Raw genomic sequence first — 17,101 nt, 5'->3', positions numbered from 1 at the left:
GTACTCACTGGTAAAAGTCTGGTTCTTGTATTCCTTGCTGGCCACCTTATCCTGATGACATTGTAAAAACGTTCTCTATTTTTCCAGAGCTTATCAGGTGATATCTCCCTTCCATTTCATGATAAAACACCATAAGTATTGACACCATTTTCAGGTAAGGTCTCGCTTCCATTTTATGGCGAAGGAAATCAGGTCAAATGGTCGTCAGTATTACAGATTCAGGTAACATGTTTCTATGACATGGTTCATTACCATCCTACTCATGTTTTGTCCAGGTTAAAATTGGTTAAGAACTAGAATTTCTATACATATATACAAGTAAACATACCTGTCCCTTGAAGAAGTCCATCTTGGACCTTCAAATATCATAGTGAACTCAGGGCTCGTCACCACTTTTCAAAACCAAGTGCCCATCTTCAGTAGAAATGCAGACTTCAGTCACGGCCTAGAAGTAACCAAACATGTCATAACTCGAAACATTTGAACAAGCTGATATAGCATAAAAAAAAAAGCCACAACTACTAAAACATGCATTTTTCAACAAACACTACTATCAAAACTTTGGAGCACAATCCTTTGACAAACAAAGGATAGCAACCTCATATACTGTGACACAGACCTAGCCATGTAGTCTTTTATCAGAAACAAAACATCATCAGTTTAAAGCCTAGTCAAGTGCCTTCTAGATTATACTAATTGTTTTATGGAGTCTCCCCTACCTCACAAAAGAAATTGAAATTACATTTAACACTCAGATCTGTTATCTCATTATAAACTCATACATAGGAATATTCAATAGTGTAGAATAAGGCTATTGTAAGTAGGGCTAACAATAGTAGATTGCGTATGAATCGTGGGTTATATTGCTTAAGCCCCTTGGGCTGATTATAGAGTACAGTGTTCAAAAATGCGACACTAGGCGGCCGCCTAGGTGCGACTATGCGCTAGGTGGGTCAAAATTTACACAGTATGTTTGATGCTTGATTTAGTCTAATAGAAACCTATCTTGGTACGAGTCCTATCGGTGATGATAAAGATGCATCTACTTCTAACACCGATAAAACAATGGGTAATTCGGCTGGTGATGGAATTCCAACTAATGCTGTGGTGATGAGTTCAGCCAAACAATCATCCGGCCGAATTAATGGAACAGCGTCATATCATAAAACTTTATATAGCTCAACACCTAATGCAAATGTGCCACCACATGGGGCGGCAAGTTAGTTGTGACATGTTTCTATACCGCTGAACTTTGCTCAACCTAATAGTACATCGGCTGCAAATCGGCCTAGCACCGATGATGTTGGGTCAGATAGTATTAAAGAAGAGGTGATTAAGATATTTCGGCAAACTTTTGGTATAGAACAAATGCTGAACTTATCAAAGACCACACACTGAGAATCACGATTATGTTGAATATCCTCGAGGGTTTAAAATTCCTGAATTTTTTAAATTCACTGATGATCATAGCAGAACTACATTGGAGCATATAGGTCAATTCGTTATACAATGTGGCGAAGCTATCACCAATGATATTTACAAATTGAGGTTGTTTCCTTTATGTATATCGGGTACTGCAATTACTTGGTTTATTTCATCAGTTTACACTTGGACTGATTTAGAGCAGAAATTTCATGATTATTTCTTACTGGTAAAACTGAATTGAAGCTGTCATATCCTACATCAGTTAGACAAAATTTGCATGAAAATGTCTCTGAATATATTAGAAAATTTAGAGATACTAGAAACCGATGCTATAGTTTGACAATTTCTGATAGAGATTTGATTGATCTAGCTTTTTCTAAATTACTTTTCATAAAGAAAAGCTAGATGGACAAGAATTTCTAGATGTTAGTTAAGTCTTACAAAAAGCTCTGGCTAATGAAAGCCGAGCTAAAGAAGCTAGAAATTCGCAAAAGTCTAACGAAAAGCCTAATAGTCCTGTTTATGTGCTTGGGTGTGATTCAAATTATTCAAACGATGAAGGTAAAAATGTTTAGGATGCTGAGTTTGTATGGCCTTCCAGTGACAACTTGCACTTGTTCTCTTAAGCCGATTCACAAAGATCGGCAAGAAAAAAAATTTACTTTTGATGTATCTAATTATGAAGGAATATTTGATGAATTATATAAGAATGGATACATCAAGATGTCACATACCATACCACCGCTTGAGGAATTAAAGCGGCAAGCTTATTGCAAGTTTTATAATACTTTCTGTCATGCAACTAATGATTGTAGTGTGCTTCAGAGACAAATTCAATCGGTTGTTAATGAATGCCGATTAGTTATTTCACAGATGCAAGTGGATCAAACTCCTTTTCCAGTACATACCATTGAGTTGCAAAATCCCAAGATATTAATTCAACCGAGTCAAGCCGAATCAACAAAAGGGAAAAATGTAATAATTGGGGAAAAAAGATTGAGTGAAGCATAGCCAAAAAATCCCAGTGAAGAAGTCCCCTGAAGTTCCATTGAAAAATTCAACGCTTGGGGGGCAATGTAACACCCAATATTTCAAAAAAAAAATTTGAATTCAAAATTTGACTTTATTCAAATGTGTGTTAAAAAAAGGAAACTTTTCTCTCTTTTCCTTTGGACGGCCCAGATCTCTTTCCTCTTTTCTCCAGTCCGGCCTAACTCTCCCTTCCTCCCCTTTCTTTTTTTTTCTTTCCGCGCGGCCCAGTCGGCCCAATAGAACCGCCCAGCCTAGTTGCCTCCCCGGCCCAACCCGCACCTCCTTCCACCCCCCCTCACTGCCAAGCCGGCCCCGCATGTCGGCACCATGCCCTTCCTCCAGCCGGTCCCTCTCCGTGACGAGTGCCGCCGGCCATAGGTGTGCCCGCGCCTGCCCGCCTCCCTCCTTCCCCGCGCTCATGCACCTTCCTCTCCACCTCGTCTGCCTTGAATGCCGCCACAATCTCCACGCCTCCCTTCCTCCCTCGGCCAGTAACGGCCGCCATCACCACGGCCTTAATGGCTGGCCACCGAGCTCCGCCCTCTCCCTTTCCCGGTGATCCCACTCCCTCCCTTGCCCTATAAATCGCGCACCCAAGCTGCTGCTCCTCTCTTTCAAACTCTACTCCACTCGCCCTCGCTCTCTCACTCACGTAGCACCGCCGCCTACCCGAGCTCAACGCCGCCGCCTGTGCGCCATGGCGCACCACCTCGCCGACCCTGCGCACCCACGTCGACCCCTTCATCGCGCGCGTCATCACTCCCTCGTCCCCCTCGGCTTTCCTGCGCACGGAAACCGGCTCGGGATGGCTGGATTCGGCCACCGCCGGCAACGCCGTCCGCCCCTCACCATCGGCAGCTCCACCCGGCACCACCACGGCCCCCTCGACCCCTCCTTCGAGCTTGTCGTCGCTCCCTACTCCCCGGCCGAACCCCGTCCCAAACCGAGCCTTGGAGCGCCGGATTCGGCTGCTCCGGCGGTCCGCCGCCGCCCCCACCGGCCGCCGACGCAAAGCGTCGCCCGCCGAGCCACTAGCGCCCAGCAGCCGACCAAGCTTGAGCCGAGCCAGGCCGCTGTCCCCGCTTGCCCGCTGTTGGATCAAGATCCAACGAATCGGATCTGTTTTAGCCGGAGTCAATACCAGTCAACCCTTGACCGTTTTGCAAAAGAGACCCTGTGTTTTGCAGAAATAAATCCGACGTCCAGATCAGTTCAAAAGTATTTTCAGAAGGGTCCTTTTCTTTTCGTTTTGGCCCCTGAGCACTTGTAAAATAGAACCCGCCATCCCAGGACCCCTCTTTTGCACTCCGGACCATCTCTATATATGTTTAATTATGTTTTAGCCCCGATTTCTTCAAGTTTAGCTCCTGGAAGTTCTGTTTCTTCGCAAATAAGCCCCTAAACCTTGTTTTAGCCATCTTTCTCGTTCTAACTCTATTCTTGTGCTCACGTGATCCTTGCAACGCGTACAACATCTTTAACACCATATCATTCTTTGTTTTTACTGTTTGTTGTGTGGTTTCTTATTTGTTGTTTGTTTTGTTTGCGTGATCGTGTAGACAACATGCCGTTCGAGGGAAATCAAGAGCAACTATACGAGGAAGAGAATCAGCAGTTTGGCAAGGAAGGCAAGTGGACTTCTCCCCCCTGCATATTCTATTTTTGTCCCAATAATAGCATGATAATCCACTTTACTTTATTGTTAAAGTTGCATAAACTCGAACGGGACACCTATTAAGGATTTACCTAGTCTTTTACTCATGAAACCTTGAACACTGGGTTTAATAAATCTTGTTGGGTAGATATGCTTAGATGCTTTATCTTGGGATGGTAAAATAATGAACTTTTGAGAAATGTTAAACATGCTTTATGTTGTTATCTTGGTTAATGTTACAAGATCATGATGTTTAATTGGAACATGGAGAACCATCCAAGAAAACCGTACAACCACAATGTCACATGGCTCTGACCTTAGCCAATTAATTAGGCATGTATTTAACTGGTGGCCTTACCGAAAGGGCAAGGAGGGGGTCAGTGTAGGGGTTATAGCCCGGTCCTCTTGGGGTAGCAGCCTTTGCTAAGGTGCTGACCATTAGAGAGGGTTATGGACCACACCGCTACTAAAACTCTAGCAGGCCATTAGTTATCTGCGTGTCTTTGTAAAGGCTTCGTAGTGAATCCCTTGCCACTCAACAAAGAAAGTGTACAACCTCTGCAGATCGGGAGACACGAGTTGTGATGAAAGTGTACAACCTCTGCAGAGTGTAAAACTAATATATGAGCTATGCTCGCGGTCAAGAGCGGCTCTCACATGATAATTGAACATGAAGTATAATTTAATCTGTGTTTCTATGGTTTTGATATAATGATATATCTTTATGCTTAAGTGGGTTGGTATAAACTTATACCTAGTTAATAGGTGCTCGCTAATAAAATATGACCAACTAAAAATGCTAACCGCTTTAAACCCTAGCCTCTTGATGGCCATGCATTCTTCTCCCACTTGCTGAGTACCAACCATAAGAGTATTCACCCTTGACTAAATGTTGTTCAGAAGAGAATGTTGAAGTGGAGAACTACGACGGCTTCGAGGAGTCCTGGCGTGCGTTGACCAGTCAACTGCCTGTGGAGGAAGCCGCTGCTGCAGTACTCATTTAGGATATCGGTGAAGCGATTAAAGACCTGCGTGTTTGTTTATCGGAGTGTAATAAAGTTATGTACTCTTTCTTGCTTACGTTTTGAACACTGTCTTTTGATATATTCACTTATAATATCTATCATATGTGTGTAAACTTGATCCTAGTGCACATATGAGATGCATTCGATTTTGTCCTTAAAATAGGGTGTGACAGGCAAGAGCAGAAGGGAGGTGCCAGGTCTACTAAGACCGGTCTAGAAACCGGTCTGACCGGTCCACCTAGGAAATTTGCAAGCAGGGCAAGGCCGAGCTTCAAAGAGCTCTTGGCCAAATACGAGAAGGAAGGAGCCGTCCAGAAACAGAAGGGGCGGCTAAACAAAGTTAAGAAGACATCATCGAAGCATCGAGAACAATTGGATTCTCGTCCAAGTCAAGGTAAATATGCTGCTGAACCATATCCATTTGATACATCGATTGCTCTATGGTATTGCCGGTATCCTTGTTATGCACCTTTGGATTAGTAGAATGTATATGCAATCATATATTATTAATTATCCTTCTATATATCCAAACCCATCACAAAGACCAATTGTTGCTAGCCAGAATCTGGTCAGAAAAGATCTTGATTGAAGCAAGGAGGGTGAGAAGAACGTGAATGAAGATTTCAAATACTTACAGCCGAGGTGGTGTCCCTCATGTTTATCTCACCAAAAAAAAAGGCTGCAGCAAATGCGCAAGCAAGAGTTTATAGGACAGCCGGTGAAGGTAATACCAGCAAGGTCAGCGACTACCAAGCAGGTATGGAGGCCGAAGCAAGTTGCTTCAACATCAACTTGAAGTAGACCAAGTTATGGTCGATAAAATTTTATCGCCCTTAGCACAAATATATGGCTGATGTGTCATCGCCCTTAGTCAATTTTGATCCAGAAGGTTATTTTTTTGGCATGCGAGCATTGCCAAAAAATGGGGCATATATTAATGACCGAAATTGCCACGACTGAGCATACCGGTCTGACTGATATGCACAGACCGGTCACACAAGTCAAGGTGACTTTGTCAAAATTCATATTTGACTTCACCATTGCGTAGCTCTCGTCGAGACGATCAAAATGCATATATGGAACGTCCAATTTGGACTTCGGATGAGAGATTTATGACTCCGAGAAGAAACAGAGAAAAAATGACCCATACCCAAACCGGTCAGACTGGTTGGCAGGGGCGGTTAGACCTGTCCAGACAGCCCAATCCGAGTTAGGAGTTGTATTTTGACACGAAATTAATTAGGGTTTCGACTCCTAATGGGGCAAGACCATCCCTCCCTATAAATATAAAGGGTTATGGCCGATTGAGGGTATCCAATCGATCAAAAACACAACTTTTACCTTTTTATCTTTTCTCTTTTGCCCTAGCTTTTCCAATCTACTATATGCAAACACATATCCTGATTCACGAACAAAAGAGGTTTACACCTAAGGCACCCAACTTTTCACAAACCAAACGAACCATGGTCCTAGTAACCAAGGTGAGAGAAATCAAGAGAAGATGCATAAAGTAAAGTGCAATTTTTGTGGTTCTAGGTTCCAAATTGTGCATCAGATGCAAGGGATGTGAGGTGTGAAATGCAATTATTTAGCTTGAAGGTTATTTGCTTATGCGATTGACTCACCCCACCCATCCCCTCCAAAAAAATGTGATTTGGACTTCTTGAAGTTTAGTTGTTTCGTTTCAAATAATTTCCTAATGCATCATCATCAGTGAAAAGATGGGATGCCTAGCTCGTGGTAATATTATGCATTATAACATCACCGGCTATTACTACAGCTTTCATTAATGGACCAGACTTGTTGAGTAACATAATGGAGCAACATAAAAAGCAATAAGTGATTCATTCCACACCTGATGGTACTCCTTATCAGTAATCTCTCTTTTTAAATACTTCGCAGCAGAAGCAAGAATTTCCTGCTTGGTCAATGTTGCATTGGGTTCTTTCTTACGGAAGAGAGCAATGAGTATGTTCCTGTAGCAAAAATTCAATAAATAAAATGTACAGCTCCATCATTCCGTCAATATCGAAATGGTACTTAATGCATTTTCAAATTAGCATCAGTGCATTACCGTATACTAGACTTCTCCTCATGCTTTGCAACATAGACATCATGAACATCAACAGCAACTAGAGATATTGATTGTTTGAGCTTATCATGAGGGAGTGATGCACAATCTTTTGCAGCCTTGGACAGAGCTTGCAGTTTTGATCCATCCTTTCTATTGGAAGCATATTTTGCAGCCAATTGACGCAAGTCTCTAACAACTGCCTGCATGCTGCAGTAAACATGTATTGATCATTTTATATCCCACTTAACAGTTAATTGGAACCTATGCAAGATGTAACAGCACATAATATGAAAGTAAATAAGATGTAGTATGAAGGGAAAGATGTTAAGGAAGCAAGGAGAACTGGCTATGAATGAATTTACTCTAAAGAGTAATAAGATACTGAATCGAGAAAATTTTATTGTGAACCAAAAAAGATTAAAAAAAAACAGGGCAACCTGTGAATTTATAGAACTGACCTGCGAACTTTGTTGGCAGTGAAAACAGTACCCAAAACAGTCGCATGGTCATCACTTCCTTGAGCAGGGCCATCCCTACCCTTGCTCATATTTGGATTGGGCCCTTTAGAAGCAACATTAGGTCTGGTCAAATTCCTGGTATTCCGTGCCACTTTATTGGACACTTCAAGAGACTCTCGGATAGTCATCTCGTGAGTGGACCAAGCAGACTCTTGTTCATTGACTATATGAGGATAGCGTTTGAGAAAGGACAAATCTGAGGATATAAATTTATAGTCCTTCAGAACTCCACGTCTTTTACACAATGGAACCAGTATCCTCTTCCTCCTAAGGTCATCCGGTTTTATCCATACTTGTAGAATTTTCTCAGGGATGGACTCCCTTTTTGTAAATTCAAGAAGAATTCTGTCTCTTTTGGAAGCATATCCATCATCAAACAACAAAGAACTTTTGCAGACCCATAAACCACGCACTAAATATGCATAGTCTGGAAGGACTTTCAGGATTTCTTCCTCTGAATAGGTAGGAGCAAGGTGCTTCAGAGCATCATATTGGTTTACTTCTGAAACCTATTTTAAACAGGTAAACATAAAAAAGAAAGTAGAAAACAACTTATTGACCGGTTCTTCTCAACTCATTAGAGTTCCAATTATTCATTAAAACAGGTGTCTCAATCTAACCTCAGTGAACCATTTTTTCAGGCGTTCTTCAAGTGGTAGCAAAAGCATCTCCCTGTTTATAAAATGCAGATCAAAGTTTTAGAAATGTATTGTATAGTTCAGACACAGTGACAACAGAGAAAGAAGTGGAAGAAAAGTAACACAAAATGCAGAATAACATATTTGAAGCAAGATAGTTTTGTTGCAAAATATGGATGTAGTAAATTAAGGTGTGCTTTTGTAGCATGCCTTGTGAACTAAGTAACAGAAATTTCATACCATAGGGGAAAAAATTATACAACACAGTTCAGAGTACGTGAAACATCTTCATAAATATCAAAAAGCAATCAGAGAAATACAAATACTCTTCAACTAATATGTCTGAAATCAAAATTCAAATAACAGTAACCCTACTATGTCTAATATCAAGTAGTTAACCTACTGTCTAATGAACTGATTAATCCCACGAGCACAGGATAGGAATGTTTCAATGTTTACTATTATCAGATAGAAGATGTGAATACAGCATAATATAATGTGGTGTCATGACCCATCAGTGAAAATTGGGGTAGCTTTAATAACATCCAAAGTGACATTCTGTAATGACCAAATGACAAAGGGAGCAAAACTGCAGATTGGATTGATACGATGCTCCTCTACATAACAAGAGGTGGTGCACAGTTCAGAATTGAGCAAAGCATTTACACATTAGTCGCCCAGTCTAGATCTAGCAACCCTCCATTGCACCCCACTCCAAGCTGTTTCCATCCTGCCTCTTAATACTAGAAACTGGGTGCTGACAGGGTGCCATAATACCTCCTACTTATTATTGTCACGTAATTTCTTCAATTAGTTGTTTGCAGACAACATTATTCATACCATACACCAAAGAGCCTGTTTGGCAAAGCTCCAGCTCCAAGATCCATGCAGGATTTAGGAGTTTGTAGAATAAAATAAAATGATTTAAAGATGTATTTTATCCAAATAATAGCAAAGTTGCTTAACTAAACACCTTTAATGTTACCATAGCTCCAGTTTCAAGAGTTTCTGGAGCTACGATTTTTTTTTTTATCAAACAGGCAGGAGAGATGCCTGTCATTATATTAAGAATGGATCTAGGGATGACCATCTTCAAAATTTCTTGGAACTAGAGTAATCAATGTCAGCTATAATCTTGAGTAGTAGTTCAGTAGGTACATGTAAGTTACTTAGGGTCCAAGTCTAGTCATGTCTAGTCCTTGCTTTAGGGACCAAGTTGAATCAGGTCAAGCCTTTGCCTTGGCATGTAAGCCATTGTGGCTGTGTGTAGTAATGTATATCTAGTGCTATAAATAGAAAGGAGAGGGCCTAGCTCCCTCAAGAGTCCAAGCAGCACCAAAGGAGAGTGGTCTGGTTGTTCTATTCGAAAGAGGATTGCCACGGCTGCAGAGTAGGAGTTCCATAGCCAGATGCTTATAGGTGACCAGAGGCAACTTTATGTACTTAGGGAGGAGCTGATCAAGTGGATCAGTTCCAAGTAGGTTGCTGCGGCAACTAGTGTGTTTCTGCGTGAAACTAGTGTGTTAGCATCTTCGGTAGTGTATTGTCCCAACAGTGATATCAGAACCTAGGTTAGTAAGATGCCGAAAACCATGCCAGAAGACAGGTCAAGCAAGGCTGCTACGAGCAGCGAGAGCGCGACCAAGATACCAGGGAGGGAAGGGAAGGTGACCCTCCCGTACCCGGTGCTTAACAAGATCAACTACGGTGCTTGGGCCGTAAGGATGAAGCTGCTGATGCGTGCTCAAGGGCATGTGGGATGTGGTTGATCCTGATGCCGAGCAGCACATCAAGGATGAAGCGAAGGACAGCATGACCATGGCACTGCAAGTTGTTGAGGAGTCTGCATTCGAGATGTGGATAGCACTGCACTCCATGCATATGGAGAAAGAGCATGCCAAGGAGGCGAAGGTCCAAATGTTGCGTTGGAAGCTCGAGAACCTTTGCATGGGGAATGAGGAGTCGATTCATGACTTGCAGCAAAGGTAATGCTTCTTGTTAGCCAGGTTCGAGGGCTTGGAGAAGATTGAGGAGACGCAAGTCGTCAAAAGGCTGCTGCGAGCAGTTTCTAACAAATTCGTCCATATTGCATCAGCTATTGAGAAATTTGGAGACTTGAAGAAGATGACCTTGGAGGAGGTCATGTGGCTCCCTGAAGGGGCACGAGGAACGCGTCAAGGCACGAGGAGCACGCTATGAGGCGAAATTTGGAGCAGCTCCTCATGACAAGGGGCCTGGAGTCATCACGTGGACGCGGAGGCGAAATCCGCAAAAACAAGAGCAGGGATCAGTGCTACAACTGTGAAGGGTATGGGCATCATTCATATGAGTGCCCTAGTAGGGGAATAGGCAAGAAGAAAGAGAACGTGCTTCTTGCTGAAGGTTTTAGCATGGCTGATGATGAGCCAGCTCTGCTGTGAGGATGCAACAGAAGACGGTGGTGCTACGATGCCACAAGAAGACGACTTCGCTGTGGTGACGTGAAAAGATGGTGGTGGTGCAGTGCCACAAGAAGACATCACTGCGGTGACGTGACAAGAAACTGACGGTGCTGCAGTACTGCGAGGAGACTGCGGTGGTGGCTGCAAGCTGCTGGAAGAGAAGATGCTGGCATGGTAGCGCTGCGAGCGATAGTGCACAGCAAGGAGAATGAGAAGGCCGTTGCGTGTGGCAAGAAGGTGCGGTGCTCCACATAGTGAAGATTAGGGGGAGATCGTTAGCTATAATCTTGACTAATAGTGCAGTAGGTACATGTAAGTTACATAGGGTCCAAGTCTAGTCTTTGCCTTGTGGTCCAAGTCTTTACCTTAGGGAGCAAGTTAATTCAAGTCTTTGCCTTGGCATGTAAGCCATTGTGGCTGTGTAGTAGTGTATATCTAGTGCTATAAATAGGAAGGAGAGGGCCTAGCTCCCTCAAGAGTTCAAGCAGCACCAAAGGAGAGTGGTCTGGTTGTTCTTTTCAAAAGAGGAGTGTGTGTAGCTGCGCTGGCAGGTTGCCGTAAACGACTGCCTGGGCTGCAGAGTAGGAGTTGCCATATCCGAATCTTACAGGCAGGAGGCAATTTTAGGTACTTAGGGAGGAGCTGATCAAGTGGATCAGTTCCAAGTAGGTTGCTGCGGCAACTAGTGTGTTTCTGCATGAAACTTGTGTATTAGTGTGTATCTTCGGTAGTGTGTTGTCCCAACAACCAACTAAATAAAAAAAATGCAGAGATAATCCTTCCATAAAATCATAAAAGCAAAGAAAAGGTAGACTCAAAGAGATTAAATATTACCACTACCATAGTATTATAATCATAAATGAGCTGGTCCCCCAAACACTAACAATTTCTCATTGTTAGAGTATATTGAGCCCATATGTATAGAGGCCCATCTAGAGGCCCATGTGTAGGTACTATATATACCCACCCATCTAGGGTTGAAAGAATAGCGCAATTATTCCTTCCATCATGGTATCATTAGCTTAGGTTCATCTCTCCTCTGTTTCCAGCCGCCGCCGCCGCCGCCGGCCTCCTCCTCCTCCTCCCTTTCCCTCTCCTCCTTCCCACCCCTCCCTTCCTCTACTCCGAGCCCCGCCTGGTCCGCCGCCGCCTGGACCCATCGGGGCCCCCTGCCTGCTCCTGCCGCCGCCGCCGCGGCTGGTGCACGCGCGGGCGGGTGGGGGGGGGGGGGGGCGGATCTACTGGGGCGCGGCCGTCGCCCTGGCGGCGCTCGATCCCCCTGCTGGGGACGCGCCGGAGGTCGACGCGCCTCTCCTGCCCCGCACGGGTGAGGAACCGCCCCTTCCTGGGCCGCCCCCTGGTTTTCCTCCCCGTGGGCCGGTGCCCCCTGGGCCGCCGCTGCCACATCCTGTGGTCGCCGGGAGCGCCGCGGATGCCGAGCGCGCCGCGGTTGCTGATGCTGGAGGGAGCTCCGAAGCTGCGCAGGCCGCCGCCGCCCACCGCGCCGCCGTCGATCCGGCCGTCCTGCGGGCCGCGGCACAGCTGCTGCAGGCGGCGGGCGCCGATCCGGCCGCACTGCCGCTGCTGCAGGATCCCGCCGCCGCCGCTGTGGCCCACCGCGCCGCTGTAGCCGCGGGCAAGCGGCCCGCCACCAACGCCGCGCCTGATGCCGCGTGGACCGGGCTCGGGATGTCGCCTGCGGATGCGCCGCTTTCCACCGCCGCTCTCCGCGGGCAGCAGGCCGACGCCGCTCACGCCGCGGCCCTCCTCACCGCCAAGTCGGAGGCTTCGGCGGCCTAGGAGCGGGTCCGCGTTGCTGCCCTCGCCTGGGAGCGCGAGCGCGCCGCGGCCGACGCCTTCGCTCTCCGGGTCGCCGAGGCGGAGCGCTTCCTCCGCGCCTCCTCCGGCCAACTGCCCGTCGACACCGAGCCAGGCACCTTTTCCTCACGCCAGGCGCCGCCCGCTGGATCTGGACCCCGGTACGACCCGACCGACCCCATGGTCGTCCAGCTCCACCTCCAGGCCGCCGGCGTCCAGAACATCAGGGCCCTGGTCTCCGTCCTCCTCGACCCCGCATCCTCCTCCTACGGCCACTGGCGGGACCAGGTCCTCACCCTTCGCCGCTACGCCCTTGACGACCACGTCCTCGTCGACTCGCCGATCGAGGCGCGGGACGTGACGTGGCTGCGCCTCGATAGCGTCGCCCTGTCCTGGATCTTCGGGACCATCTCCCTAGATCTTCAGGACCTCGTCAGGACCCACGGCGGCACCGCGCGGCAGACCTGGGTGGCGCTCGAGGGCCAGTTCCTTGGCAACGCCGAGTACCGCGCCCTCCAGCTCGACGCCACTTTCCGCACCTTCGTGTGTTAGAAGCTCAATTCTAACTCTCATTGAGCTGAGAGGATGACAATGAACTTGGGGCAATTTTCTGGTTTTCTCATATTCACAAACTCAAAGCCATGCCATCCCAAGAGGGGGCTAGGGATACATTTATACAAGGGGCTGCAGGGCAGCCAAGCTAGATGCTAAGGACACTAGTCCAAGATGCTAACTACTGTCCTAGATGCTGCTGTCCTAGATGCCAACTGAAAGGTAGTCAAGATGCTGTCCTTGCTGTCCTCTAGGGGCAGCAAAGCACAACGTGCTGCAGCAAGAGCATCTCCTCTTGTGCAGCCCCACAAAGACCAAGTACACAGACTTTTCCATCATTCTCCCCCTAAGTCTTGTGCGTCGTCTTGTGGGAAGATTGAACCATCCCGGTCCTGGAGCAGAGCTCAAGGAACTTGATCCTCCCAAGGGGCTTGGTGAGCAGGTCCGCAAGCTGATCCTTGGTGTTGATGTAGCTCGCCTTGATGCTTCCTTCCTCCAAGCAGCCTCGGATGAAGTGATACCTCACCCGGATGTGCTTGCTCCGTTCGTGGAAAACGGGGTTCTTCGCCAAGGCCAGAGCGGACTTGCTGTCCACCCTGAGCTCCACCGCTCCAGTGTCTCTGCCGAGGAGATCACCAAGCAGTCGAGCGAGCCAGAGCGCCTGAGTCGACGCGGTGGAGGCCGCTATGTACTCGGCCTCGCAGCAGGACAAGGCCACAAACTACTGCTTGACCGACTGCCAGCTAACGAGGCACTCGCCGAGGAAGAAGAGGATCCCGCTCGTACTCTTGCTGGTGTCGATGTCGCCGGCGTGGTCGCTGTCGCAGTACCCAACGAAGTGTGCCGCCCCAGGGTACCTCGGGTAGTGGAGACCGTGGTCGAGAGTCCCCGCAACATAGCGGATGATCCTATTCACGGCCTGCTGGTGCTCCGTCGTCGGTCGCTGCATGAACCAACTGACGTAGCCGACGGAGAACGCCAAGTCCGGCCGTGTGTGGGCGAGGTAGCGGAGGCTCCCCACAAGACGCCAGTACTGAGTAGCGTCCACCTCCTCCGCCGTGCTGTCACGGCTCAGCTTCAGCCTCTCCATCGGAGTGAGAGCTGGGTTGCAGTCGGTGAGCCCAGCGAGCTCGACTACGCGCTTGGCGTAGGCGGTCTGTCGAAGTGTGATCCCGGAGTCGCCCTGGTGCACCTCGATCCCCAGGTAGAAGGAGAGAGGCCCCAGGTCGCTCATTTGGAAGGGTGCCTTCATCTCTTCCTTGAACGCCGCCACCTCCGCATCCTTGGTACCGGTGATCACCAAGTCGTCGACGTAGACACCCACCAGCAGGGCATTGCCTCCTTTGCCCCGCCGGTAGATGGCCGCCTCGTGCGGGCTTTGCTCGAAGCCCATCCCCTTGAGCGTGGAGTCCAGCTTGGCGTTTCACGCCCTCGAGGCCTGCCGCAAGCCATAGAGGGTCTTGCGCAGACGTAGCACCTTACCCTCCTTGTCGGGGATCGCAAACCCCGGCGGCTGGTGCACGTAGACCTCCTCCTTCAAGTCGCCATTGAGAAACGCCGACTTGACGTCCATGTGATGGACACGCCAGCCCTCCTGGGCAGCTAGCGCAAGGAGGAGTCGCACGGACTCCATCCGTGCCACTGGAGCGAAGGCATCGTCGAAGTCGACTCCCTCCTGCTGCACGAAACCTCGTGCCACCAGGCGAGCCTTGTGCTTGACGACGGTGCCGGCCTCATCCCTCTTCAGCTTGAACACCCACTTAAGGGTGATCGCGCGGTGACCGCGAGGGAGGTCAGCAAGCTCCCAAGTGCGGTTCTTCTCAACCGCGTCCATCTCCGACTGCATCGCGGCACGCCATGCCGCGTGTCCCTCGGCCTCTGCGAAAGACCGAGGCTCGCCGTCGTCGCATGCGAGGTGCAACTGCGCCTCCTGGTCGTGAGGCACCAGTCCCGGCACCGGCTGATCACCGAAAAGGTCCTCCATGGTACGGTACCGCAACGGCTCGCCGTCGTGGTACGCGTCGACGCGCTCCTCGTCGTGAGAGAGCGGAGTAGCGAACTCCACCGGACTGTGCTCAGCACGAGCAAGTGTCGAAGTAGACGTGCCCGGAGGAGTGGCCATTGGTACTGGAGTGCGCGACGTCGCCGGCTGTGGTGGTGCAGCTGAGGAACTCGGCGCAGCCGGAGTCGTAGCTGAAGAGCGTGGTGCCGCCAGTGTGTCGGGCGTCGGAGTCGGTGGAGGCTCGGGGACCGGGGTAGGCACGCTCGGCGAAGAAGAGCTGCCTACTCCCCCAGCTCCCTCGAAGTGGACGTACTCGACGGTGAAGTCGTCGTACGTCGGAGCCGAGCCGTCGTCCACCGCCTTGTCCCACGCCCATCCTCGTCCTTCGTCGAACACAACGTCGCGCGCCGTGCGCAAACGCTTTGTCTCCGGGTCGAGAATGTGGTAGGCCTTCGAACCCTCCGCGTAGCCGATGAACACTCCCGAAGTGCTCCTGTCGTCGAGCTTGCCGATGTGGCCAAGCTCCTTGGCGAACGCGAGGCAGCCGAAGACCCTCAGATGGGAGACCGCCGGCTTGCGCCCGTGCCAAGCCTCAAACAGCGTCATGCCGTCGAGCGCCTTGGTGGGCGAGCGGTTGAGGATGTAGACGGCCGTCACCACCGCCTCTCCCCAGTACAAGGCCGGCACCCCCCTCTGCTTGAGGAGGGCCCGAGCCATCCCCACAACTGTCTGGTTGCGCCGCTCGACGACGCCGTTCTGCTGCGGGCTGTACGGTGCGGAGTAGTGGCGCTGGATGCCCTCATCCGCGCAGTACGCCGCGAACTCGGCCGCCGTGAACTCGCCGCCGTTGTCGGTGCGCAGCACGCGCAACTTGCGGCCGCTCTCCGCCTCCGCAGCAGCCTGAGTACGCCTGATGGCGTCCGCGGCCTCTCCCTTGCTGCCGAGGATCATCACCCACATGAAGCGGGAGAGGTCGTCGACGAGCAGCAGGAAGTAGCGTCGTCCTCCTGGTGTGACCGGTGTCACCGGGCCACACAAGTCCCCGTGTACGAGCTCGAGCCGCTCCCTGGCTCGGAAGCTCGCCTGCTGGGGGAAGGAGTGTCGCCTCTGCTTCGTCAGTACGCAGACGTCGCAGAGCTGCTCCACGTGGTCGAGGCTCGGGAGGCCTCGCACCATCTCCTTGGCGCTGAGCCGCTTCAGGGCCTCAAAGTGAAGGTGCCCAAAGCGCTCGTGCCACTGCCACGCCTCGTCGTCCCTGCGAGCTGCAAGACAAAGAGGCTGGGCCACCCCGACGTGGAGGATGTAGAGGCGGTTCTTCCCTCGAACCACCCTGGTGAGAAGCTGGCGACGGTGGTCCCAGATGCGGAGGACCCCGCGGTCGATCACCACGCAGGAGCCGCTCTCATCGAGCTGCCCAAGGCTGATGATGGAGTTCCGCAGCGCCGGGATGTAGTAGACTCCGGTGAGCATCCGGTGCTCTCCGGACTTGGCGGTGAAGATCACGGAGCCCACGCCCTTGATCTCCACGGCGGAGGAGTCCCCGAACCTGACGAAGCCACATACGTCGACATCCAGGTCGGAGAAGAACTCCCGCCGCCCGGTCATGTGGTGCGTGGCGCCGGAGTCGAGGTACCAGCCGTCGACCCTGTCGTCGTTGGAGCCGTTGCCGATGACTCGGGCACGCGGCTCGTCGAGGTGGAGTAGAGCGGTGGCAGGCCGGTGCCGCCGGATGAGGCTCCATGTCCCCGTGGAGTAGGAACAGAGCCGGCTCGTCATCCGGCTGGGCCTCCGCGACGTGGGCTTGGCCCCCACGCCTCCGCTGCGGGCAGTCCCTGGCCCAGTGGCCGGGCCTGCCACAGTTGTGGCAGGCGTCGTCTCGTGCCGCCTTGGGCCTATCGGCGGCGCCGCCATGAGCATCTCCG

At 49.9% G+C, this 17,101-nt stretch overlaps 1 protein-coding gene across 4 annotated transcripts in view; it reads right to left on the bottom strand.

Moving 5' to 3' along the window:
- LOC120711983 overlaps nucleotides 1-17,101 on the bottom strand; it is a 45,027-nt gene that overhangs the window by 5,935 nt on the left and 21,991 nt on the right. For 2 of the 4 annotated variants that reach the window (XM_039997666.1, XM_039997663.1), the window contains 5 exons: nucleotides 8,349-8,400; nucleotides 7,669-8,237; nucleotides 7,211-7,417; nucleotides 6,992-7,112; nucleotides 329-445 (listed from right to left, as the gene is read on the bottom strand). In XM_039997666.1, the coding sequence (XP_039853600.1) occupies nucleotides 377-445; nucleotides 6,992-7,112; nucleotides 7,211-7,417; nucleotides 7,669-8,237; nucleotides 8,349-8,400 (1,018 nt within the window). In that variant the 3' untranslated portion in view covers nucleotides 329-376. Of the gene's footprint in view, nucleotides 1-8; nucleotides 166-328; nucleotides 446-6,991; nucleotides 7,113-7,210; nucleotides 7,418-7,668; nucleotides 8,238-8,348; nucleotides 8,401-17,101 lie in introns of all 4 variants that reach the window. The other 2 variants (XM_039997665.1, XM_039997664.1) reach the window with 2 other exon arrangements.

The sequence above is a fragment of the Panicum virgatum genome, chromosome 6K (genome assembly GCF_016808335.1).
Source record: "Panicum virgatum strain AP13 chromosome 6K, P.virgatum_v5, whole genome shotgun sequence".
NCBI classification, from domain to species: Eukaryota; Viridiplantae; Streptophyta; class Magnoliopsida; order Poales; family Poaceae; genus Panicum; species Panicum virgatum.
Note: the sequence above shows the minus strand (reverse complement) of the source record. Positions and strands in the feature narration are given on the sequence as shown.